At 45.9% G+C, this 27,325-nt stretch overlaps 1 protein-coding gene across 2 annotated transcripts in view; it reads right to left on the bottom strand.

Moving 5' to 3' along the window:
- ENAH (ENAH actin regulator) overlaps positions 1–27,100 on the bottom strand; it is a 150,610-nt gene extending 123,510 nt beyond the window's left edge. For both annotated transcript variants that reach the window (XM_088017197.1, XM_088017195.1), the window contains exon 1: positions 27,027–27,100. In XM_088017197.1, coding sequence (XP_087873323.1) covers positions 27,027–27,031 — 5 coding nt within the window. In that variant the 5' untranslated portion in view covers positions 27,032–27,100. The remainder of the gene's footprint in view (positions 1–27,026) is intronic.
- Positions 27,101–27,325: the final 225 nt, after the last annotated feature.

Genomic DNA, 27,325 nt, shown 5'->3' with positions numbered 1-27,325 from the left:
AATTTTTTACCCCTTCTATACAGTTACCCAGACCACTTGGACCAGACATCAGTGGAAGGCCAGGAAGCGCGCACACCCGCGGCAGAGTCCATCCGCACGGCGCTCCTCCCGCGTCGGCGGATCGCTCTCTAGGCCTCGTGGAACGCTTCCGCTGGGTCGGCCCGGAGCGGGCTCCCAGTTTCCAGCACGAATTACGGGCACGCAGGTCTGCCCCCTTTCATCGAGGCCCAGGTCACGGGTCTTTGTTCCGAACGTGGTCTCCGGTGGTCTGAACGTGCACTCTGCGGGAAAGTCGGCTCCGACCCTGAAGGCCCCTTACCACACGCAGGGCCGCGCCTCGTCAGCCCCGCGGGCCGCCATCTTGGCCCTCCCAGGATGCCGCGCGCGCGCGGGCTGCCCGCACTACCGGCCCCCGGCCCCCCAGGGCGGCACGTGGCCGGGGGCTCACCCTAAGACACAGGGCTCCCGAGGGCACAGCACATGTGGTGCCCGCGGCGGGCGCACCCCGCCAGCCCGTCCGAGGAGGAGCACACAGCTGCGCCCGGCACCCCGCGCCCCCCGCCCCGGGCCTCAGCCGCTGCCCACCGCCTTTATCGGCCCCTCGAGTTCTCCCCGAGTCCCTTCAGCCCAGACCAGCGGAAGACACGATCCTTTTGAGTCCCGGACACTCCAGCTCTCGGCAGAGCCGCGTACTCGTGAACGATAACATGCGTCCGGCACGGAGTGTTCTCCGGAAAATCCCTGCCCCATTTCCCTTGAGGAGTGCCCGCACGCCCTGTGGCCTCACCGCCGATTCAGGACACGGGCGGGGCCCCTCACGTCCGCCCCCCCCCCCCGGGCTTGGGCCGTCACAGAAAACCGTCCCAGCATCTCCTCCTGCTCCTACCCATGACCCACACGTGGCCGGACCTCGGGGCACCGGGCTGAGTCAGGCCGACAGACGGACCAACACTGCAGGCTCTCACGTGGAACCTAAACAAGCCAAACCCGTCGACACAGACGGGGGTGCTGTCGGAGGGGGCACCGCTGGGAGCCAAGTTCTGGGGCATCCACGGCCTGGGGACTACCTTCTATGAGTCGGATGTCGTCAGTAAACCTTCAGTGTCCTCACCGCAAAGAAAAGGGGAGTCCTGGGAGGGAATGGAGGTGCTAACCGACCTCACTGTGGCGATGCTTTCAGGGCAGACACATATCAGATCTTCACAGTGCGCACCTGAATTTCCCTGTTGTCGTCAACGAGATCTCGGTAGAGCTGGGGAAAGAGGCCGGTGCCCGCGTAAACGAACAGGTCTACCTCTTCATCAACACGAAGGTTATTTTACACGCCATGGGGATCCTGTCACACCACCCACAGAAACCCTCAGTGGTTTTTCCTAAATTATTTCGAATTCGGACTTCTCCCACACGGCCTGTGAGCCGCCAGCAACTGAACACATCCCACCACTGGGGCACGCTCGGGCGGCTTCAGCTTCCCCTAACTAACACGTCCAAGTACAAGCTCTCTGCGGCATGCGTGTCCTCTCCCAAAGCTACCCCCACAGCCCACGGGGACAGCAGCATTTGGCCTGGTGGACAGGGACCTCTCAGACCCACTTGTGCTCTGCCACACTCTCTCTCCAAGCCCCGCTCCTTGTATCACAGATTTCAAAAGCAGCTGAAAATCTGTTTCTACCCCCAACATGAAACAGTCTGTGTACTATCACGTTAGATACGTAGAGAGGGTGTTTTTAACGTCATCGGTCAACTCTTGGAAAAAAGTCTTATTATTAAGACCATGTAACAATATGGAAAAGTGTTCATGATACCATGTTAAATCAAAGACATCAAAGGTCACGCATCTTAAGTGTTAGGGTTTATAGGTAACTTCCTTCTCTTTCCTATAGTCCAAATTTTTGCTGACAGTGCTTCTAATTTTAAGTTGAGGGTGATGGATGTTCCCTAGCTTGCCTGTGCTGATGGTTTCAGGGGCACAGACATGTCAAAACTTATCAAACTGTACACTGTATCTATAAAGTGTACATCAATGAAGCTGTTAAAATGTCTCAGTGGTATGCTTGAGAAACTGCAGCAAAATGACATAAACCCAAACCTCAAACATGGAACTACATGGAAACATGGAAAGGCTGGAGGGGAGGGACCAGACAAGAATCTGCTCCATAAAGTCACCCCGAGAGTGAATTTCAAAAAGAAAGGACAAACAGGAAAAGAAGATATGCTTCTAAAGAAACCCCCCCACACACACCCAGGGCACAGAAGCCTTCTGTACTTGAAGCAAAAAAAATACTTCTAAGTTAAGGCATTAGAAGTGGAACTTTTGTATTGCAGATTTGGGACTACACTAAAACCCAGAAGAAAAGCAGCCAAGAACTTTCAAGACACTAGAGTTCTTCCCATGGATTTAGGAAATCTCAGGAAAAAAATTTTTAAAAAAATGGAGAAAGGGACAAGATAAAACAAAGAGGTGGCAGGTTTTTTTGTTTGTTTAGGGATATATGCTTATGCTTCACTTTTGTATTCTGTTGCCCCATTTTTTTGTATTTTATCCATAATTAGTAAATTAGTCCTTTTCATTTGTTTTCTAAAATGTGTTTCCCAATTTTTTTGCTTTGCTAAATATTAGTAAGACACTTCTCCAAGGGTTCTCGGATTAAAGGGTAACCCTTTCGTGTTGGGTAGCTATTCTAAAAAACAAACTGCATTAACCTGGTGAGTGAAAGACAGGAAACAGCCAACAAGTCTTTTCATCAAGCAATCAAAACCCCATAATCTCACCTATAAATCCAATCAATGACTCTCTCGTTAACAAATCTCTTGGAAGAGATAGAGACTTTAAAAGTTAAAAGCTTCGCAATTCAGTGGCGGTGAAGCAATCTGTCCTCGACAACGAAAGGGTGCTCTGTCTCCCAAATCTGGACTCTAACCACAGGGGCTGAAGAAGCCAAGATTAAGGTCCCCTGAAGGGGACATACCCAGGATCCTGGTTCTTGTGACACCTGGCACAGGGTAGATTCTCCCCCGGCCACAATCTTACATGGCGTGTACATCACTGCATCACCAAGTGGGAAAGCTACGAGGTGAGTGCCCCTGACCTGGTGGGATGTGAAGCGGCTTTTCCCCTACTCTGATATCTGATGGTGGAGTGCTGTGGTCAAAACATGGACACGGAACACTCAGACACCAGGTCCCAGGATCCCTACTCTCTTACATGACCCACTCCTGAAGGTGGAGTAGGCAAGAGCCAAGCAACAGTTTTAATTTAAAAAATGAGTTTTCAGGGGCACCTGGGTGGCTCAGTTGGTTAAGCGTCCGACTCTTTTGATTTCAGCTCAGGTCATGATCTCGGGGTCCTGGGATCAAGCCCCCACATCGGGCTCCACGCTCAGCAGGGAGTCTGCTTAAGGATTCTCCCTCTCCCTCTGCCTCTACCCTTCCCTCCGCTCATGCATGCGTGCACGTGCACCCTCTCAAATAAGTAAATCTTTTTTAAAAATGATTTTTCATTCTAACAGTCAAAAAATACGAAACCTCTAGTTAGGGGGTGGATATTTAGCTTTAAAAACTAAGATAGGAGCAATCACTTAAACCAAAGATGAAATACAGATAAAATTTACTTTCTAATAATTCTCACCTCGAATCTAGTTTTCTTGACTTACCTAATGCAACATTGGGTAGACAAGTGATTTTCTTTTTCATTGCTCAGAGAGTTTGTAAGAAACGAGATGTTGTCTTACCAATTTTCTTTCAAATTTTCCTAGGAAGATGTTGAGCCTCAGCCTTCTTTTATTACTGTAAAGGGAGTGCTGCAAGCTATGTTCCTCAACAAGCTCTATAATCCTGTAAACCTAACAGATCACTAAAAAATGAATCAACCTCTTCTATCCTAAGACTTCACCTTTTAGACCCATTTCCTGTCTTTTTTTATATAACTCAATTTTGCTACAGTCCTCCTTAGTTGAAGATCATATGATGGATATCTGCTTCCAGATATCCCTCTCCCACTTCACAAAGTGTCCATCCCCAGCACCACCAGGGCTCGTCACAAAAGCCCAGCCCACTGAGAAGAGGGGCGGCGACCCCAGCAGGGCTTTCACCAGTTCCCAGGATGTTTCTCGCTGAAGATTACAGGAAACATTCTTTGACTTCAACTTACAAAGGCTGGAGGAGTGGGCCTCTGGAGAAACCGAGTGAAGAAAGACTGTAGAGACAAGAATGAAGCCAAGCAAAGCGAAGAGACAGAGTAACTCCTGGTCAACCAAAACTGCTAGCATTCTTCTCATCCCTGAGGCCCGCAGGCGGCTCCAATTCTGGAAGCGATGTGCTTCCTCAGCTGACCTGAATGTCCATCAGTGTCAACGAAATCATCTTACCCACCATATAGACACAGACCACCAGCGTATGTACAAACGGGGTCGAGTCCCACAGAGACTGACAAGCGCCGCTCAGGGATAGATACCTAGTGACTTCCGGGTTTGTGTGGACTGTGTATTAACATTCCATCTCTTCTATCTTCCCCTCATTTTTATAAGGGCAAAAACACAGTCACAGTGAAATCGATGCACATCACACTCTCCAAGGACGCTGATGGCAAACCGCAAGCTGGGAGCTCGTCCACTGTGCCAACCGCCCACATTCTTGTGTGTCAGCTGACATGAAAAATGCCAACCTGGGAACCAGGAGCAGGGTCTGTGGGCACGGGGCGCATGAGAGCTCCCACAAGTAAAATCCCTGAGCAAGAACTTCTGGACTCAGTCATCCAGGAGGATGCAGGCAAACCTTCCTACTAGGAGAAAACGATGGGATCTAAAGCTTACAAAATGAGGCGGAAGACATTCGTTTTAACAATTTAGCCCCTTATGTTATTGTTCTATTTAAGACTCTGAAAACACTGTCATTGCAAAAGCTAGTTCTCAATCAGTATAAATTTGTAGGAACATACTACACATGTGGATTTGGACACGTGGTATTGAAGGTGCCTGTTACATACACAAATGAATTAAGTTCTCAGATGATTATCTAGAGCTCACGAGACAGACTGAGACAGAAGTTTAAATCTGGGAGGCAGCAGCACATGGGGGCAAAGTAAAACTGGGAGGAATGCAAGTCTGAGAAGAAGAGAAAGACGCCGGAGGGAGGGACCAAGGGACACAGCCAATGTGATCAAGAGAGAAGCCAAGAGCTTCAAGTCCCTTAAGTCCAAGTGGTTCAAGGCCAGGATGGCCGACTGTGCTGGATGCTGTGACAAGGCTCGGGGTGACCAGGAGTCCCTTCCCTCAGCCTCCTCTCCTTGGATAAAACATTCCATCAGCATGTGATAGCTCAGGACCTATAACAACCTTTTAGAGAAAAGCCACTTTACCTCCAGAATTGCTAATGATTTTCTAGATAGAGAAGAATCAGTAACTCAGGCTACATCCGAGAAGCAGCCCCTGAACAGGTGGCTCCTGAACCTCATTTGGGATGCCTCTGCTGACTGTACAGAGCCCCCTGGCAGGGCAAAGGAGAGAGCCAAACCTATTCCTGCCCCCAGCTTCCAAGGGAATGGCATTTCGAACACTCACTACTTCGTCCCACACCCTCCAACTTATCAAAACAATGAAAGCAGAAAAAGTCAGTTGCTTCATTCATCCTAAAGGGCACTGCATTAAATGAGAGCTTGCTTACCTGGGCAGCAAATGCATCACCACAGAACTTAAAGAGAGCTGGAGGAGACAGGGGTAGCCAGGCCCTCCTTCTCCCAAATCCGATCCCAGCAGCTTTGGAATCTAGGTGTGATTTAGGATAAAGGCCCAGCAGAGCCATGAGTCAATTCTTCTAGATTTAAAGGTCAACATCAAAACATTCTCTGCTGCCGCTGCTTGCCGTGAAATGGACACTTCATATATTTGCAGGCTGGCATGAAAACTGGCAAAACACTTTTGGAAAACATTTGGCCCTATGATTCAAGAGCTTTTAGGACCATTTCTATTTATTTGGAGATCTAATACTATTTCTGGAAATCCATCTTAAGGAATTAGTCTGCAACTGGGAGGAAAAAAAACGCTTTGAGTTCATGAAAGCATTATTCATTACACAAAATCACAAAATAGCCGTTTAAAAGGAAACAGGTAAATTACAGTGAAATATGCAACTAATAAAATTGAGTTTTTTAGAAGCATAGGAAATGTAAAACATTAAGTGAACAAAAAATGCAGAGAGCATAATCAAATGTGTACATAAAGGCACAAAAATAAGAGGAGGAAATTTTTTTTTTAATGGTACACGAGTGAAGAGAACTGGAAGCATAGAGCAAATCTGGTTGATCAGGATGGGAACATACAAATCAGGGGGGATCCAGGTCAAGGAGTCTCAAGGCAGAAGATGTGCCAGAATATTCACTGGGGGAGGGAAACGGTCAGAGGGAAGAGTAAATTCTTTAGCTAAAGAATGGGAATAGAGAGGTGTCTGGGTGGCTCAGTCACTTGGGCATCTGACTCTTGAATTCGGTTCAGGTCATGGTCTCGGGCTTGTGGGATCGATCCCCGCATCAGGCTTGCGCTGGACGTGGAGCCTGCTTGGGATTCTCTCTCTCCCTCTGCCCCTCCCGCCCCTCTAAAATAAATAAGTAAATCTTTATTTAAAAAATAAAAAAATGGGACTAGAGATATGGTCCCCAGCGGAAAGGAAATCCATCATCTCTTGCATCAACTGAAAACCCCAAGGGCACCTGGCACTGCCCTCTCCTGTCTCACTCTCGCCTACTGCTCCTTATTCAGGATCGCCAATATGAACATCAGCTCCAGGTTCTCCAAGACAAAGAGGAGCATGAACTCAGAAATACTGAGAAGCACAAGATCCGATGCCGACTGGCTTTAGACTTCGGATGCATCACATCAGAATCCCCTCGTAACAACCTAACTCCCTATATACATGTGTACTATGCTACCGGAAATAATGTGCATTCTGCACTCTCTCCCAAAAGGAACAGCGTGGGAAACAGCCCAGAAATGGGCTGGAAAAGGGCACTAAATCCCCAACACGTAATTAACCGTAACATTTATAATTTTACACACAATTCACCACAATAGAAAATAAAAAAGGCATCCTTTTAAAATTTAGGACATACACAATTTATAGCCAAACTAAATTCATTAACAGTCCAAAACGCTGGCAAAGGATATTAAATTTACTTGAAAGAGCTCGTAGCTTTTTATTTTTTGGGGGGTAGGTAATTTTGTTAAAATCATTACTCTTACCACTGAACAGAAAAGAAAGGGACTCAAAAGAGGACGCCGTCTTGTGGTGGCTGAGTGCCCAGGTCTGGGCTCTGGGGCCGGAAGCCCACTCCACCAGGCCGGCTGTGTGTCCTGCTCTCCGCCTCACATCACGGTGCCCACTTGGAGCACAGCAAAAGCACTCACCGTCCAGGGTTGTCACGAAGATTACACGAGTCAGTTTATCAGAAGCACATGGAAGACAGCCTGGCCCAGGTCACCAAATAGCCGCACAAGGCTGCCCCTCAGCCCTGGAGGAGGACAGAGGTGGCGGTCGGGACAGCACCGTGAACGCACCCAACGCCAGACAACCCACCCCTGAGACAGTACATTTGATGGTATGTATTCTGTACCACCATGTTCTAGAAAAAGGCTATTGTCTGTCACCCACTTGCTATCAAAACATTTCAATTTCTCCTGGAAAAAAGTAAACTATCAGATTCTACATGAGATTCTATACAAGGCTAGGAATCCTATAAAAATAATCTTTATCAAGGAAGGGATTCTTATACCAACTTCTGGACCTGTACTTCTAAAGAAACAAATAAAGCTCTGATGTTCCAATTACTTAACTTGAATTTTCCGGCAAAAATGTATTCGTTTTTGAGTGAACAGTAACAAAACAAAAACACAAATACAATACAAAGCAAAAATATAAAACCCTTTCTTTGAACATGAGCATTTCAGTGTAATGTCTACGTGAGAACAGAAAGACCTCCCAGTCCTTTAAAGTAACCAACTAGAAAAAGCAAGGAAAATCATCTTTAAACGTCTGTTTTAAAAAGAAACCTTGCAAAAGAGCCCCAAACCACTTCTCTCCGATTACAAAATGAGCATGTGGTGCAAAGGGACATAGAATACCAATTTCCGATACCCTGTACTGACTGACAATGCTTGTTGCTGGGCAACAAGAGCCCACAGGCTGGAAACTGCACAGAACTCCTTTTCTCCACTTGCCAAGCCACAGTTAACCCCATCGCCGCTGAGGAAGGACTACGACCAACACCGCAGCCTCCTGGTATAAAGTCTAAAGCCACAGAACCACAAGGCCAAATCCCAGTCCATTTCCATCTTGAGAGCAACTGAGATGCCCTTACTCTGCGGGTTCCCTACCTACGAGAAAAAGCCGCTGACCACTGTACACATTTCTTTGAAAAGCATCATCTGCAAGAGTTGGTTTAAAAAAAAAAAAATCCTAGGTAATAACATACCCACGCATCTTTTGTTTCGTAATTTAAAAGAAGGCCCTTGAGTGTTTCAGATTTTCTAAAAATCGTAATTTATGAGCAAGAGCTGTAATTTTCTAACAAATTTTTTCCGACTGAAAATGTTATTTGAGCTATTTTTAAGTATTAACTATACAGGTAATTAGTAACATTTCATAAAACTTTTTTTTGACAGAATTCTACTTCATCCAAAGACCAAGACATAAAAGTTTGTCGTTACTCTTGCCACAGCTTTAAACACGTTCATTGTTCTGGGATTTCCCCATTCTTCTGCACAATGGCTGCCACGCTCCACCTTAGAAACAGATTAAATACCAGATAAACTTCGAGTGGCTCTCAAACTTTTCAAAGACAAGAAGGCCGTTTAAAGTCATGACTTGTACTTTTAATGTATGTTGACTGAGAAAATGTGATTGAAAAGCACTTTGGGGGCCACGTGGGTGGCGCAGTCAGTTAAGCGACCGCCTCTTGATTTCAGCTCAGGTCATGGTCTCAGGGTTGTGGGATCGAGCCCCACCTCCTGCTCCGCGCTCAGGGGGAGTCTGCTCAAGATTCTCTGTCCCTCTGCCCCTCCTTCTCTCTCTAAAAAAAAAAAATTATATATAAAAGCACTTTGAATTTACTGTCTTTGAAATTAATCTGCGTAATATGTTAAGAGTATGTACAAATATACTTGAAATAGGATGGGCGCCTGGGTGGCTCAGTCATTAAGCGTCTGCCTTCGGCTCGGGTCGTGATCCCAGGGTCCTGGGATCGAGTCCCGCATCGGGCTCCCTGCTCAGCGGGAAGCCTGCTTCTCCCTCTCCCACTCCCCCTGCTTGTGTTCCTGCTCTCGCTGTCTCTCTCTGTCAAATAACTAAATAAAATCTTAAAAAATATATATATATACTTGAAATAGGATGCATGTGAATTGAAGGCTGGCAGCTTTGGATTACAAAGCTTGGTGCACATAGGTGTACAGGTGCTCTGTGAAATAATCTTACAGCTGCCCCCAGGGCCCACAAATGGCAAGTCATTAATCTATCAGACAAGTTCGAATCATTCTGAAGACCTAGGGTAAAGTGCACACAGGTTTGGAAGTGAGGCACTCCCAGGTTCGGGTCCGGGATCCGCTGCTTGCTGGCCATGCGTGCCCTCTCTCTCTCTCGGGCCAGGGCATCGCCGAGGGTAATCCCCCCCCCCAACCAGTATCACTCCTATACCTGTCCTTCAGAGACTTACAAAACCTGGCCCCCCTGCCACACACTGCCCATCACTTCCTTCCTGCACAAACTCCAAGATAAAAGCAGAGACAGCACTGGATGTGATCTTAGGGATGGGACATCAAATGTGAGGGCAGCACTGGAAGGTGAAAGAATTACAGGCCATATAAAGTCTCAGGAGCAAGGTCTTTGAAATTATGCAGGACTTTGATTTGAAGCCCAGCTGTCATTCACCAACCACGTGACTAAGCCCAGGCTTCCTCCACAGTTAAGTGACGACACCAATCCCACGGCTTATCCTAATCCGTTATATAAAGTGATTCACGGGACGCACTTAGCAAGTCGCCTGGCCAGCCCTTAAATGTGCAACAAATAGTAGCTTTTACGTATCACAGATCGACTTACTTTACAGAAGGAGAGAACATTAAAAGTGGTCCTATGTCACTGGCTGGCCCACTTGGTTTGTACCCAGAGTGAGCAAAGATTCGCCTCGGAGACACTGTGACCTCTAACCAGGGACTTGTGCCCCGTGCCTGGCGTGTATCAGGCTTCCAGATCAGCGAGGGAAACTCATCAAGTCTTTGGGACACAAAAGTTATTTGTGAAAAGATCTTTAAAAACAATGAGCTAAGTTTATTTTAAATACTTGCACTGAACCAGCAATAAGGTATAACAATTTCTTTCAATGGGTTTTTTTTTTTTCAGTTATGTTAAAAATCAAAAGCTGGTTGTTTTTCATCTTCATGGAGTTCCTAACTTAGAAATGGGATTATATCAACCGATTCTCAAGACAGATTTTCTTTTTTGAATTCTATTTACAAGTTGTGGTTACGTTACCAAACTAAAGTCTAAATACGCAAACAGATGTCTTTTATAATAAAAGTAAGGAACAGCACAAAAATCACTTTTCACTTAAACACAAAACATTTAAATGTTTTAAATGTTGAGTTTTTTTAGCTTTTCAAAATTGTTCAGTAGTTCCTGACATTATAGAATTTACGGCAATGGTTCCTGACTGGGGTGACTTTTCCCCCATGCACCATTTGAGACTGTCTGGAGACATCCTTGATTGTCGCCACTGGGGAAGGCTGGGGCGAGCTCCTGGGGAAGGCTGGGGCGAGCTCCTGGGGAAGGCTAGGGCGAGCCCACTGGGGAAGGCTGGGGCGAACTCCTGGGGAAGGCTGGCGTGAGCCCACTGGGGAACACTGGGGTGAGCTCCTGGGGAAGGCTGGGGTGAGCTCCTGGGGAAGGCTGGCGTGAGCTCCTGGGGAAGGCTGGCGTGAGCTACTGGAGCAGCCCCCACAACACAGAAACATCAATAAAGCCTGATTTAGAGGTTGGGATTCACAGCGCAGGAAAAAATACTAACCTTTCTTTCAAAACGACTAGAAATGTCCAGTTTTCCCAGCATCATCAGTTGAAAAGATTATCCTTTCCCCATCAAATGGTCTTGGCACCCTTGTCAAAAGTCGACTGACCGCAAATGTGCAAATTTCACTTCCAGGCACTCTGTCCAGTTCCACTGGTTTGCGGGGCTATATTCATGCCAGCACCACACTGCTTGGATCACTGCAGCTTTGTGGGAAGTTCTGAAATCAGCAAGTGGGAGTCTTCCAACTATGCTCTTTTTCAAGAATGTTTTGACTATTCTGGGTCCCTTGAAATTCCATCTGAATTTTAGGGTGGGCTTCTCTATTTCTGCAAAAAAAAATGCCACTGGGATTTTGACAGATTATACTGAATCTGTAGACTATTGTGGGTATAGTCCTGTCATCTTAACATTATTAAATCTTTAATCCATGCACAGAGCTCTGTTCATTTAATTAGATCTTTGCTTTCTTTTGGCAATATTTTATAGTTTTCAGTATATAAGTCTTTCACTTCCTTGCTTAAATTTATTCCTAGGTATTTTATCCTTTGAGAGAGTAGTGTAAATGGAGCTGCTTTCTTATTTTCCTTTTCATATTGTTCACTGCTGGTGATAGAAACACAACTGATTTCTGTGTGTTGATCTCATGTCCTGCAATTTTGCTGAATTTATTTCCTAGTTCTGGTAGCCCTTACACACGTTTTGCATGGCTTTCTATTTAACGTGTGCATATGCATGCCTCGCTCTGTATCTGTCATCTGGGGCAGTTAGCTGATCAAAGAGAGACAGGAAGGAGACCAAAGCTGTGGTCCATATCCCAGTGGGAAACTCAGACAGGAAATGATGTTGAAGTCCTAAACCCCCCTACCCCCCACACCTCAGAATGTGACCTTACTTGAAAACAGGGTCATTATAGATGTAATCAGTAACAATGAGGTCACACTGAGGTAGGCTGGGCCCTTTAATCCAATAGGACCAGTCTCCTTAAAAGAGGAAAACACCACGTGAAGACAGAGACACACAGGGAAAGGTGGCCATATGCCCACAGAAGCAGAAACTGACTGATGCATTTATAGAAGCCAAGGAATGCCAAGGACTGCCAGCAAACACCAGAAGCTAGAAGAGGCAAGGAAGGAATTCTGCCCCAAGACTGTAACATAAAAATCCCGAGTTTCCAGCCTACTGGCCTGCCTTACAAAGTTCAGATGCAAGATCAACTCATCTGAGTTTCCAGCCTGCCTTACAGAGTTCAGACGTCTCAGCCCCCATGAGTCAATTCCAAACAGCCATCAGTAAAGGGAAAGAGTAGATTTGGAGATCACAAAAAATAAACTTCCTGCTTCATAACTGTACCCATGATCTGCATAAAAACCTCACTGATTTTAGTACTTTGTACAGATTCAAATACAACTGCACCAATTAATCAGTTAAAAGGAAGAGAAGTGCTGATTGGGTGACAGGATACCTATTTGTATAAGGTTTCCAGGCAGAAAAAATATAGACTTGATGTGCTGTCCTTATACTTTCAAGTATATTACATATTAACATTTACATATTAAGATTTTTTATCCAAATATTACACCCTCACTTTGTCACTTATTCATACCTTTACACATCACTTGATCACAGGGGTATAAAAACATGCTGTGTTAAACCCAAAATTGTTCAAAGTATTGTCTTAATACCTTTGAAAATCACATGACTCAGCTAGAGAATTACAATGGGAAGGCCTAGAACAATCAATAATCATGAGTTTAGTTTTCAAATTTATTTTTTATTTTTTTTATTTTTTAAAGGTTTTATTTATTTGACAGAGAGACACAGTGAGAGAGGGGACACAAGCAGGGGGAGTGGGAGAGGGAGAAGCAGGCTTCCGACGAGCAGGGAGCCCAATGTGGGGCTCGATCCCAGAACCCTGGGACCATGACCTGAGCCAAAGGCAGAGGCTTAACGACTGAGCCACCCAGGCACCCCTCAAATTTATTTTTTAAAAGTTACTGGAAATCCCTGATGATACCCAGCATGTTACAAAGTACCTAGGGCAATGCACCTGAGTCAAAGCTTACCTTTAATTTTTTGAGGGAAAACTTGTGCCTGGAGTACCAAATGCTCTGGAAGGTGACAGATATTATTGGTTCAATAAGGGAGTGATCACTAAAGACAAAGTGGAAGAGAAAGCTGAAACAAGAGACTGAGTGGGCACCCAGACAACTTTCCAGAAGACGGAACAGAAGGAACAAGACCAAGATCCCATGGACACCTTTGGGGAACCACAGACAGACCATTCTGAAATGAATGCCTGGCACGGAGAACATGGCGGCAGGTCTGCGGAGGTGCCCAAAGGCCAGGTGGAGACGTCCTGCCTGCGTGCCACAGGTACAGGTCAAGGTTCTCAGGAGCAAGTGTGGGGCACTGTTGGCCATGCAGCACCTGAGCATGAGGACGGGAAGGTCGAGGAGAAGACCTGAAGGCTCCGACTGGGGAGACAGGGAGGCTGGTTCCCCGCGACGCAGATGATGGCTCTACAGTTCAGGCTCTGCTTTTCCAATCTGACACTGCCTCTTACATTTTAAACATCATTTTAAAATATCGGTTCTCTAAGAGTTCCTTGCTCTTAGAGCGCCTAAAAACAGAAGGCTTTCATATTCGAAGTTAAAGAAAAAAGGCCAAAGAACATTCAGCAGCCTGAACTTATTAAAATGAAAGTAAAGGTACAACACGAAGAAAATAACTAGAATACACCAAATCCATAAATCCTCTAAATGCACCATGGCGAACTGCAAAACAAGGCAACAGACTGTTAATCTCATTTTGCACAGGAAGACTCTGAGACCTGGACAGCCAAGGGAAGGTGTCACAGCCAGTAAAGAGCAGAATGGCTTCGAAGCCAAAGAGGATTTTGTTAAACTTAACCATCTCTTCCCAAAATGGAAACACCTTGAAAAACTTCCATATCCAGAGGAATATAAAAAGATGACAGAGAGGTTTTCCTTAACGTAGATGATTTGAACAAAATAACAGACAAGTGTAGCAAAATACTAAAGCAATACAAAATAATGCTGTTGATCTGCTGTTAAGTAAAAAGCATACTACAAGAGGGGCGCCTGGGTGACTCAGTCATTATTTGGCTCAGGTCATGGTCCCAGGGTCCTGGGATCGAGCCCCGCGTCAGGCTCTCTGCTCGGCAGAAGCCTGCTTCTCTCCCACTCCCCCTGCTTGTGTTCCTGCTCTCACTGTGTCTCTCTGTCAAATAAATAAAATCTTTAAAAAAAAAGCATAGTACAAGGGAAAATTTTTAAGGTATTATTTGCAGATGACATTTTGAAAGAAATCAAACACAAATATATGAAATGGTCTCTACCCTCGTGATACCATATACCACTCCTCAAAGCTTGCGAAAAGCATTAATGGCTACTCTTCCACTAAACTACAAGCACCAGGGAATGCATGTCTATGCACATCTTTACCTTTTTATTTTTTTTAAGATTTTATTTATTTGACAGAGAGAGACATAGCGAGAGAGGGAACACAAGCAGGGGGAGCAGGAGAGGGAGAAGCAGGCTTCCCGCTGAGCAGGGAGCCCGATGTGGGGCTCGATCCCAGGACCCTGGGATCATGACCTGAGCAGAAGGCAGATGCTTAACGACTGAGCCACCCAGGTGTCCCACATCTTTACCTTTTTAAAGTGGTTTCTGAGGATGTATCTTACAGGGCCACATCACTAACTGTGCGATCATAGAGCAAGAAGAATCACACAGGAATCGTGCGTGTAGACCAGGACCTGTTCAGTCTTAATTCTAACAGTGGAGGGAGGCCACTGAAGCATGTTACACAGGAGATGAGCTGACCACACATGAACTGCAGAAAGAGCTGACTACTGCAGACAGCAGAATGGATGGACCAGAGCCATACAATAGCGAATCCACATTTATAAAAATGTGATACAGGACAAAATAGGTCCAGGGGTCCTGATAGGATGCATCCCAGACTCCAATAAAATGCCAGGTTGCCCAGCAACACAAAAGGAACCCTAACACAGAAACATCCACTAATGAACTCATCATTTTTGAAATTGGTCCCCATCAGATATCTGTGCCAGGTGGCACTGGCCTCTGTCGGTCCATTTCCCCTCTGCCCTGTCAGTCTCTAAGTGACTGGCACGGGCTTCAATGACAAAGCAACACAATGCAAACCATGTACAAATTGGAAGTGCAAGCCTTCAGGAAGTCACTAAAAACAAGGAGAACCATTTCCAACCGGTGGCAAACCCACAACAATGAAAATCTGAGAGGGACCCTGATGGGGCAGGAAGGTATGAGGGAAGTTACCAGGCAGGAAGTGTGCTCTGTATCCTCACCTGGCTGGTAGCTACAGAGGCGGCACATACAGTAAAAATCCATCAAGCTGTATGGACATTTATAACAAATACATTCAGTTGTACGTAAATCACACCTTTGGGGGAGATCACAAGAGATGATCCTCCTACCTCCAAGAATGACGGGGTCTGAATGTGAAGCCAGCTTGGGGCAGAGATCAAAGACCAGTGAGCCGCGGGGTGCGGTGAGCCAGGCGCCGGCTCTGCCTCTGGACTCCCAACTACAGGTCAGTAAACGTGAATGTTTAAATACGTTCAGGCTGTTACTTGCAGCTGAAAACATCTTAACAGATACAACCAGTGAATAATTGGAGAAAGCCTAAACAGAGATGAGGTAACAGGAGGTCAAAGGAAATAACTGGAAATCAAGGTAAACCCCCGGCCTTACGAGTGAAGCCCTTGAGTATTCTGACAAAATGACTCTCTTTGGGATTATGCTAAAAGTCTATCACAACAGGACGGATATAGTTCCATCCTATCTTAAAATTTTTAAAGAAAAATGATGTAAAAACAAGCACCTAACACTTGCTTCATTCTTGTTCCATTCTAAGAATTTAACACAGTTGCAACCATAGCAAGAATGTTTTCATAATTTTGTTTCATTTTTCAAGATTAAAGCCAAATAAGGCCTTTTCTCCTGAGCCCTGCTATCTCTGAAGTGTCGCTCAATCTATTCTAGGTCTATTCCTTCTACATGGCCTTGCTCTTGGACCAATTATTTCCAGAAAATAAAGAACCCTCAGATGATGAGATCACAAAGAAAATAAATCATTCACTCACACATCAACATTTTAGAAAACTCAAATACCCACTTCAGTTCACACAAGTTAACCAGGACAGAGAGGCCCCAGGGCACACTGGTTAACAGTGTGAGCTCCAGAACCAGCTGGCCGGGACAGGACCCCAGGTCCACTGGTTACTAGCAGGTGACCCTGGGCAAGTCGCTTAGCCCTCTGTGGCTCAGGGTCCTCATCTACAAAATAACAACAGCTCCTACTATCTTATAAGTTATTAGAGAAGTATCAAATAAGTAATACATAAAGTATTTTAGGCAATGAGTACTCAATAACTATTAGCGATTAGATTTTAAAATCTAAGAAAACTGAAGAATATAAATGCCGACGTTGGAATTAAGTTCTTAGCAAAGGAAAAACTTCTTTAAAATCCCAGGCATTATGTTTAAATACAAGTGCATATATTTTAAGTAAAAAATAAGACAAGCAAATATGGGAACAGATGTTGCACTATCAGTGTAAATGAGCTAGAAGTTTAAGTTCTAAATATAGAACTTTTTTAAAGGTAGCACATCAAACCTATTGAACTAGAAACTACGTGATGCTGCACCTTCCTAGAGCTAATGTGAAAAATCTGAATATGGAAAGAGAAAGAATGGAAAACTTGGTATTATCAAAGGGTCAATTCTGTCCTCTACCCATTATTAACCCATTAACTTAACACAATTCAAACTAAAACCCCAACAGATTTGTGGATATACCTTTTATTTCATTTCTGTTTTAACTGATAAAATAATTCTACGACCAATCCAGAAGAATGCACTAACTGGAAAAGTAAATAAAGTTTTGAAAATCCTAAGAAAATGAACAGTAACTTCTGTTAGTAGACATTAAAATATATTCTAAACTTGGAGTCACTGAACCATGAGGAAACAGCACAGAATTAGATAATTGAGTCCAGATCCAGAAGCCAGTATTTATGGAAACCCAGGACACACGAACATGGCATTTCAAACCAATGCGAAAAGATGGGTTAGTCAACAAAAGATACTGACAGATGAACAAACACTCAATATTTAGCTTGAGGCTAACCTAATCTCTCCCACCTGACATCACAATAAATTGCAGGTGGCTTACACTGAAACATAAATGAAACCATCAAAGGAAAAGAAAACATAGGGGCATACACATACAACTGCCAACTGGAGAAGGCATGACACCAAAGGCAGAAACGATCAAGGCAAGGACCAACAGAGGTGACATGACAAACCATAGGGCTTCTACACCAAAACAAGAAAAACTAAAAGATGTGGTGACAAGTCTCCTCCCCAGCGGACCCAGGAGACAAGGTAACAGGTTGTGGGCTGAGGTCTGATAAGAGCTTGTGCACTAAGACTGCCACTTCTAAGTGAGAGACAGACAGACGCACGGCGGAGCCCAGCCAAGGGATGAGAACACACCAGCAGCAGGTGTGCCCAGCCCGCTCACACACGTTCTACTAGGCAACTGATCTACCTACACGATGAAGGGCTCCTTGTTAACGACAGAATAAATCACTGCAAGAAAAACTGAACATCCCACGGGGAAAACACAATTCGCACAAGAACAGAGCTGTCCCATAATCACGTGAGGAAATGTTCAACTCTCCTAGTAACCAAGGAAATACAAATCAAAACACTGAGGGACGCCTGGCTGGCTCAGACAGCGGTGAATGCGACTCTTGATCTCAGGGTCAGGAGTTTGAGCCCCATGTTGGGTGTAGAGATGACTTAAAAGAAACTTAAAAAACAAAACATTGAGATAACACCTTTTGCCTACAAATTGGCAAAGATTACAAAATGTTGATAATGCCCTAAATTGGCCAGAATGTCAGACAATGGGCACTCTTCATCTGCTGCTGCGGATCCAGTAATGTGTATCCAAAACTAACAAAATTCCCTTTGGTCTGGTAAACTCGTTTCATTTACTATTCACTTGAATATTTATTGTATACTTACAGAGGCCCGTGCTGGGAACTAGGGATACAGTTGGATCAGGACTTTAATAATTTGTCATTTTAAGAGTATGAAGATGCCCCTGAAGGCTTTAGCAAGGAATAACAGCAGCTGATTTCTAACTGCTTCGCAGACAAGGGAGGGGGGGAGACAAGAATGGAAACGAGGAGACACTAAACGTGAGGGGTGCCTAGCCGGCTCAGTTGGAGGAGCATGCGACTCCTGATCTTGGGATTTTAAGTTCAAGCCCCACGTTGGGTGTAGAGATCACTTAGAAATAAATCTTGGGACGCCTGGGTGGCTCAGTCGGTGAAGTGTCTGCCTTCGGCTCACGTCATGATCTCAGGGTCCTGGGATCGAGTCCCTGCATCAGGCTCCCTGATCAGCGGGGGAGTCTGCTTCTCCCTCTCCTGCTGCCCCTCCTCCCTGCTCGTGCTCTCTCTCTCTCTGACAAATAAATAAAATCTTAAAAAAAAAAATCGAACATGTGCACAAAGACATATATCCAAAGATGTTTATAGCAATGCTTTCATAACAAAAATAATGAAAAAAAACCCTAAAAGTCCATCCTCTAAGATATAAATTAAATAGATTAAGATCATCCAAAGCATAGTGAAAATACAGTGCAGTCACTTAAAATTACACAGCTCAGGATTTAGTGACAAGAATGTTGAAAGGCGTCAATTACACACCATATAATGTATAACTTCACTTATAAACAGTATGATCTCACTTTTACTTAAAACATACACACATACAAACACATTTATGGCTGCATATGTGCATTAGAAAAAGCCTAGAAAGCTACAAATCAAAACAGCAAAATGCTAGATGGTCTGGGTTTGATTATTAACATCTTTATACTTTCCATACCTTCTAAAATCTACATAAAACCTGTACTGGAAGTTTATAATAGCAAAAAAAAAGTCACTAAAACACAACATTGATCAGGCATTTATCTGGACAACAGTAATTGGTTCGTTTTCTCAAAATACTACAAATACAACGATTAAAGAGATTACAAAGTCATAAAAGTAACTCAACGTTTTAAATTAAAACTTCTGATTCATGAATTGTTAAATGGTTAAAAACTGACCTGTCCCAATCTGCTTGCGACGCTCCTCTAAGAGGAGGTGGGAGGCAGGGAGGAGGGGAAGGGTCATCTCAGGGCTGCAGGACAATGCAGGACAAACACAGGAACCAAAGAAAGATCCCCCACCACACCTGCACTCCCCTGAGATCTGACCTACAGGGCTATTCATTCGATCGCACTCGTGCTCTGCGGTTCTCGAGGAAGCTTCTTCCCAACCGAGTTGATGAGGGTAACACAGAAACCAAAAGCACAGAAGACTGAGGGCCACCGCCCCCCCACAGTGACAAGTAGTCATTTTTGGACTTCATGCCATGAGATGCACTGGTTACCGAGGCCAGAAGTTCTAGAAGGCCTTCAGCCCTGAAAAAGTCTTCAGCCCTGTTTAAAAATGACAAGACAAAACTTTCTCTGGTGTTGGAGGGTACTGTAGACACACCCAAGAAAACTCACCAGCAGACTACACAGTTTTCCTCGGATTCTCATGGATTTGCTTCATGAACTCTCCGTGACCTCAGCCATCCATACCAGAGCAAGGGCTCCGAAGTCGCTCAGGCCCCCCAAGGGCACCCCACCAAGGTCTCCCCCAGAGCACTCCCTCCTGCCTGGCTGCCCACAGACAAAAGCCCGGTGGTTCGGTCTTCAATCTCTCTTCCTCAGAAAATAGGAAGATTAGTCCAAAGTTGATAAGATGGCAGAAACCATGTGAAGAGAATGGTACCATCTATTCTAGTGAAGAAGTGAAAATAACCCAAGGATGAGGGAGTAGGGCTGAGCTAAAATTCATACCACAAAATTCACTGTTTGAAAGGATCAAATTCGGTGGGCCATGCAACTGTCACACTGTTCAATTCCAGAACATTTTCATCCCCGAGGAGAGAAACCCCGTGCATACCCACAAAAGCGGCCACTTCCCTCTCCGCCCTCCGTCTTCCGCTCGGGCCCTGGCAACGGCTCATCTTCTTGCCGTCTCTCCGTGACGCGCCCCTGCCGGACACCTCCTCCCGCTGGAGCCCGACCACACGCGGCCTTTTGTCTGACTTCCTCCTTCTGGCAGGTTTTCACCCACTCCTGGGTTCCTCTGGATGGTCAAATACGACTCCCTCGCGTGGACACACCATGTGTGGATGAGCCCCTCGGCACTCCATGACCATCTGGGTTGTCTGCACTCTCTGACTCTTCCGGATAATGTTGCTGTGGACACCCGTGGACCGGCTTCCCTGGCGTCTACACCTGGGAGTGTAACTGCTGGGTCCACAGCGACTACTTTTTAAGGAAATGCCGAGCTGTGTTCTAACGCAGCTGTACCATTTTACAGGGTTTTTCACATTGTTAACAAAAACTGAAGAGACGTCAGACTCCCATAGAAATAAGGGATTCACTCCTCTCAAGTCCGTTTTATGGGCCGAGTGTCATGCCAGGGTTTTATATAATTTCTGATTTAGTTTTGCCAACAATTCTATAATGCAAAAAGCATCTCCATCTTACAGAAGATCTCAAAATGGAACTTACTCAAAGACCAACTAATTGGTAAATGTCAAAATAGAACCCAAACTCAGGTTGACTTCAAAGCCTGTCCACTTCACCCTCTGCCATGCCCACCTGTACACTCAGATACCTGGACACTGCTTCCCACCAAAATGGTTCTTTGGAAAAGCTACGTGTTAATTAAATTTATTAGAGTCATTATAAAACAGAAGCTTACCCACATACAGAAATTTTTGGAACATATGAGGTCTCCTGCATAAATCAGCTCCCTCATTTATTTTCTTTAACAAATAACATTTACGTGTAGAGTTACCTAAAACCTATCTACAGACCGCCTAAACATTACACAGATGAGCTTCTTCCATCAAAGTTCTATCAATGACAAGACAAAAAAAAAAAGTCTGGGTACCTTCTGCTACAGACTGAATTGTGCCCCCCAAAATTCATAGGCCGAAGCCCTAACCCCCAATGTGACTCTATTTGGATATGGGATTTTTAGGAGGTAATTAAGATTAAATGAGGTCATAAGGGTGGGGCCCTAAATCCATAGGACTGGTGACCTTATAGGAAGAGGAAAAGAGATCTCTGTCTGTCTCCATGTCTTGGCCACGCGGCAACACGCAGGAAGGCAGTTTGCCACAGGTCACGGGAGTCCTCCCAGAGCCCGGTCACACCGGCACCTTGAAGTTTCTGTGGTTCGAGCCACCCAGTCTATGGTATTTTCTGTTGTGGCAGGGCTGAGCTGAGAAATACATCTTCTCCGTATCAGAAACTATCCAATTATTGGCATTTTAAGCACTGGTAAAAATCAAAACAAAGGAGGCACTGAGTGCCTCAGAAACAAGCTAACCCAAGGGACACACAAAAGCTTTTTGCTCAAAAACAGTTGCAACTCCCATGATCGAAGACACTGAAAAACAGAAGGAATGTACTGAGACAGTGCAGGACCCCGGGATCCTCCAAAGGGCTTTGCAGTTAGACAAAACAGTCTTTGGGCCTTTTCCGAGCTTTGTGTTTGAATAAGACACAAACTCTACGGCTATTCGTGTGGTCCAGATAGTGGCTTTTGTTTGAATTAAATTAACATTGATTTACATGCCACACAATATAATATACCCTTTAGTACCCAGCACAGCTTAAAGAATGTTACAGGCGCTCCAAAACTGGTGGTTGTTACTGCCAGTAAACAGATTCTGGAAAATACTACCCCGGCCAAAGCCAAACACTGACATGAGCACCCTCCATTTGCCAAATATTTTACCGATACCTTAAATATAAAAATGCAATCCCTGTCCTCAAGGAGCTTACAGTGAAGGACAGATAGCTCCAGATATTTATAAAACAATGTAATAAATGCAAAAAAAAAATAAGAGTATGTGGGACCACAGGGGAATGGCTGGGAAGTAGATAAATCTGGGACTACATCCCAGATGGTTGACAAAGAATTCCCTTCTTGCTTTCTACTCCAGAGAGCTTCCTAAGCCTTTACTTGGGGAACCAGCTACTGAGGTGCAGCTCAGCTCACACTCTCTCCTTTAACTTTTATCTACACTCAATCCCATCCATCAGTTGGCGGGGGGGGGGGGGGGGGGGTCTGATTTAAGTGACATAGAAAGTTTACTTCTCTTCCTCTCCCACAACCACATAAAAATTGAAATCACATTTTCCCAAATCCTTCTTACATCCATAATAAAGACTGGATGTTTTACAGGTTATACAATCACCCTAGATTTAAGCTGTGTATAGAGTAAGGAACCAAAACCATCAGTTTGGGATGTCATTTCTCCTAGACCAGCCACATGGGTAGGTCCGCCTAGGTAGTCTGCTTATTCCAACTGGGCTAGCAAGGTATCCAAAACCTTGAATACTGTGCAAACTTCAGTAAATTTTCTCCATTAACCCAAACTGTGGTCAAGATTTAGTCACTTAATAAACATCTAAAACACAAACCGAAGCCTGAATACAAAGCACTGGCATTCCCCCAAAAATGCAAATTTGTCTCCTGCCCCTAAAATAAACCTCTGTAGGAAAGTCAGACCCCAACCACGACAGTGTAAGTGAAGACCAGCGAGAACAAAGACACTAGGATTTGCACCCCTTCACAGATATCCCACTTGACACGTGACACAACAATCCTGTGAAATAATAGGCCATCTCCATTTTTACCAGTTTGCTCAATTAACAAGCAAAACCTGAATCTTCTGAGCCCTGATCGTACGATGCTCTAAAATGTGTATTAAGCTTATTATTACCATAAAGGACAGTAACAAAAATCACAGTAAGTCTTTCAAAGGTTCTAAATATCCACAGAGAAAGGAAACGGTATAAGATTAGTTTCCTGCCTTATGAAATAAGAAGGCCGGACTGGATCAGGTGATCACAGAAGGAGCATTCCAGGAAACCCTCCCACCACCACTCTCTGGGACCGCACGTCCCAAACAAACCCTGATGCTGGGGACAGCACGCACTCTTTCCCACCAAGCCCAGAAATGCATTTATGTCCATATCAACAAGAAAGCCACTACCAAGAGAAGAGGAGCAAAATGTAACCTACTTACCATCCCTGAACTAGAAGAGGCCCAGAAAGGTAAAGCAGACTACCCAAAAGTTATATATATAACTAGTATAAGACAGAGCTGAGCCCCGAAACAAGAGGAGCAACGTTACTGTAGACAGCTATACAGCATGCATCTCCTCTTCCATAATCATGTGACCCCCTCTACCCAGTCAATAACCGTCCCCATTTTTACATAATTTAAGATCAGTGAAATCATGGGATTAGCTCCAGGTTCTCCAGCTAGCCAGTGGCTTGGATGAACCCTCACCAACCCCATCTCGCCTTTTCTTTCTAAGGTGAGAAAGACACAAAGCAGTGAAGAGAAGCATGGACCATTTACATATAATACGGACCCATGAATGTCAACCCAAAACTCTTCTGAGCTCTTCTAACCACAAGCTTACATGCAATTGTGTTATATCACACAAGCTCCTCCTTCCATAAAAAAAGATCTTGGGGGGCGCCTGGGTGGCTCAGTCGTTAAGCATCTGCCCTTGGCTCAGGTCATGATCCCAGAATCCTGGGATCGAGCCCCGCATTGGGCTCCCTGCTCAGCGGGAAGCCTGCTTCTCCCTCTACCACTCCCCCTGCTTGTGTTCCCTCTCTCGCTGTGTCTCTGTCAAATAAATAAATAAAATCTTAAAAAAAAAAAAAGATCTTGGGGCGCCTGGGTGGCTCAGTCGGTTAAGCACCCTCCGACTCTTGATTTCAGCTCAGGTCACAATTTCAGGGTGGTGGGATCAGCCCTGCATTGGGCTCTGTGCTCAGTGGGGAGTCGGAGTCGGCTTGAGATTCTCTCCCTCTCCTTCTGCCCCTCCCCCTGCTTGTGTGTTCTCTAAAACAAGTAACTTTTTTTTTAATAAATAAATCTTTAGGGGTGCCTGGGTGGCTCAGTCGTTAAGTGTCTGCCTTCGGCTCAGGTCATGATCCCAGGGTCCTGGCATTGGGCTCCCTGCTCGGCGGGAAGCCTGCTTCTCCCTCTCCCACTCCCCCTGCTTGTGTTCCTGCTCACGCTGTCTCTCTCTCTGACAAATAAATAAATAAAGTCTTTAAAAAATAAATAAATAAAAATTTAACCAACTAGTTAAAAAAAAAGCAATCATTCAAAATGCCTACACTCTATTAACATTACATATGTGCACACGTACCCTCCAACACAAATCATCTTATACTTTTGAAATATTACAGAAATGAAAAATAGTAGAACCAAAAAGCTGAATGTCATGGTAACAAAACTACCAGTTTTTTGGGCCTCTGTCTTCTCGCTGTATTGTCTAAGGAAATACACTTTCTCAATTCTTAAAGCATCTTCTTTAAACAAAGTATTAGCCAGTAATTCCATATACAGCTTTTTATATGTGTAGAATGCCTTTAAGATTGTCTCAGGAATGTAAACCATCACCCAGTCCCCTTCTTCCTGGGAATATTACACCCACTGAGCCTGCGATTCCTGAAATTGAAGTCATCTGAGAGATCTTATCACAAATACTTAAATGGCAACATATTCATCATATCCTCTCTTCGGAACTCTGACCAACTTAATGGAAATTACTGCCCATGCATTCCTATTTCTGGATGCACTTTAAACCATCGTACCCCTTAATACAAAGACTCAATGTAATACTGTAACACTTATGTCCTACTGTACTTAAAAGCATCGAGATGAAATCATATTAACATAACCTGAAAAGCCCTTTCTTAAGCACCGAAATATCCCAAAGCTTTTTGCATCCAGCACAAGAACCTTTTACTTCCACACCAAAGCAGCCTACTTTCCCGGGGATCTAAGGAAACTTGTACAGAGGAGTTGCACAAACCACCTACCAAATAATCCAATGCCTACCAAGTGAAAAGCTGATCCTCTTTTGTGCTCTTCAATTATTCAGAATTCGCCTACAAAGGATCCCTGTGGACTACCTGAATGAACCTTTCTGACCTGTGAACCATGTTTTGCTTTTATGTTACCAGAAAGCATCAGTATGATCCTCCCTCACCAAATTTAGTAAGGAACAAAGCAGGAAGCTTAGAAATTACAAATTACTCTGCATTAGAAAAAGAACTCTTAAGTGAAGACGTAATTTACCTGTGACACCTTGGCAACTGCACAGGACAGTGATCAAGCCTCACTGAATTCCCAAAACTTCACTTTTTTTTTTTTTGGTTCATAACCTCTGAATCAGAAAGCTTTATGATTTTATTTTAAAATACCCCAGTTTTCGCTGTTCTACATTTCTCAATGTTGAGATAAATATACCCCAAATTTGGGGGAAAAAAACAAAAAACCTTGTAACTTCTGGTCTGCAAGACTCCCTACAGCACTGAGTCTTTTAAAACAGATCAGCAATACATGGTCTTAGAAGATATAACGTTACATATGTTTTATTACAGTTCCTGCGTTTTCAAGGACATCAGTACCCGGATTAAAAAAAACAACAACAAACATGCTCAAACCCATGGTTCAAGTTTTTCCAGCCGTATTTTACAGAGATTATGCGTTTTGGTCTGCACGCCATAATTACATTTTAAACTGATCCATTACATTTTAAAATAAGTTGTGTGGAATGACTAAGGGAAAGGGGTCACTTAGAGATACGGCATTAAACATTTTTAAGGCCAACAAAATGAGGGTTTGTAACTTGGAATCAGAGAAAACAGCATTCAAATTCCCAGAAAGCTGAAGTGAAAAACACAGCCATGTCACACAAAAACATACTTAAAAATAAAAATGGTAAAGTGTTCAAGCTTGATAGAAAAAAAAAAAAAAAGAAAACCAGCGTTTCAAATGGAAACTACTCCAATTGGGAAAGAATCCCAATGACATGACATTTTCTCGCCAAAGCGAAGGCATCTGAAGGCTCTATCGCTGAAATCTCATTGTATGGCGTTATGAAGATCTTAGCAGCGTCTGGCCAGGAATCTCCAACACAAAGGGGCCTCCGCCGCGAGGGCAGAGAGAAACCACCTCCCCCGCGAGGCCGGCGCGCAGGCCCCCGCGGGACCCCCGGCGGCGGCGCCGGGAGGCCAGTGCTCCCCGAGCCCTGCGCCAGCCTCCGGGGCGCGGGAAGCCCGGCGCATCCCCGCGCAGCCTCTCCCACGAGCAGGGCAGGCCGAGAGGAAGCGCAGCTCCGCGCGACACCCCGCGCGGCCGCCGCAACCCCGCGTCCCGACGGCACGCTGGCGCCTCGACTCCGGGGCGGCCCCGGGGGCAGCCAGAGAGGAGCAGCCCCTGCAGTGGCTCGCGGTCGCCCCGGACGCCAGCGCGCCCTCCAGACGCAGGCCCGCGCCGCGCCCGGTCACCTTCCCCAGCGTTCGGCGCCCACCGCGCCGCGGCACCCGCTGCCGCACACTCGGGGCTCCCAAACTTTTCTGTCCCCCCCGCCCCCCCCCACCCCCGGTTCCAGCCGGGATGAAGGCGCACGACTCCTCACCTCCGCCCGAAACAATACCCGTCTCCCGGCAACGCGCACGCAGGGGCCCGCGACCCCCTCCCCATCCCCATCCCCGGGCCGGGCCGAGGCGCGCGGGTGGGGGAGGGGACCGGCCGAGCAGGGCCTCGGGGACGGCAGGCGGCGCCGCGACAAGACCCAGAGCCGGGCCGCGGCGGGTGCGGAGCGAGGCCCGAGGGACAAAGGGACGGAAGCGCCGAGGCCGGGCGGCGCCCGCCGGGGATGGGGGCCTCCGCGGGGTCGCGGCACTAGCCGCACAATGGCCCGCCGCCCCCGCCCGCATCCGCGCCCTCACCTCATGGTGCCGGCGGCCCGCGGCTCCCCGGCGGCCGGGGACGCGGGGGGCGCGAGCCGGGGCCTCTCCTCCGGGGGCGGGGACGCGGCTGGCGGACGGCGGACGGCGGCCGGCGCGCGGCTCCTCCTCCGGCGGCCGGCGCTACACCATGTCCCCGCACAAAGCGGCGGCGCCGGCCGAGCGCGGGAGACGCGGCGGAGGCCGCGAGGCTGCGAGGGCGGGGGCCGAGGCGGGCGGGCCGCCGGCTGTGCGTCGTCGCCCTACGGGAGCGCCCAGCCGCTCTGGGAGGAAGCCCGCCC

Source organism: Eumetopias jubatus, unplaced genomic scaffold, assembly GCF_037043125.1.
Source record: "Eumetopias jubatus isolate StellerSeaLion01/CBP00866 unplaced genomic scaffold, mEumJub1_p1.0 scaffold_12, whole genome shotgun sequence".
NCBI classification, from domain to species: domain Eukaryota; kingdom Metazoa; phylum Chordata; class Mammalia; order Carnivora; family Otariidae; genus Eumetopias; species Eumetopias jubatus.
The sequence above is the reverse complement of the archived record's forward strand: the minus strand, read 5'-3'. Positions and strand labels throughout refer to the sequence as shown.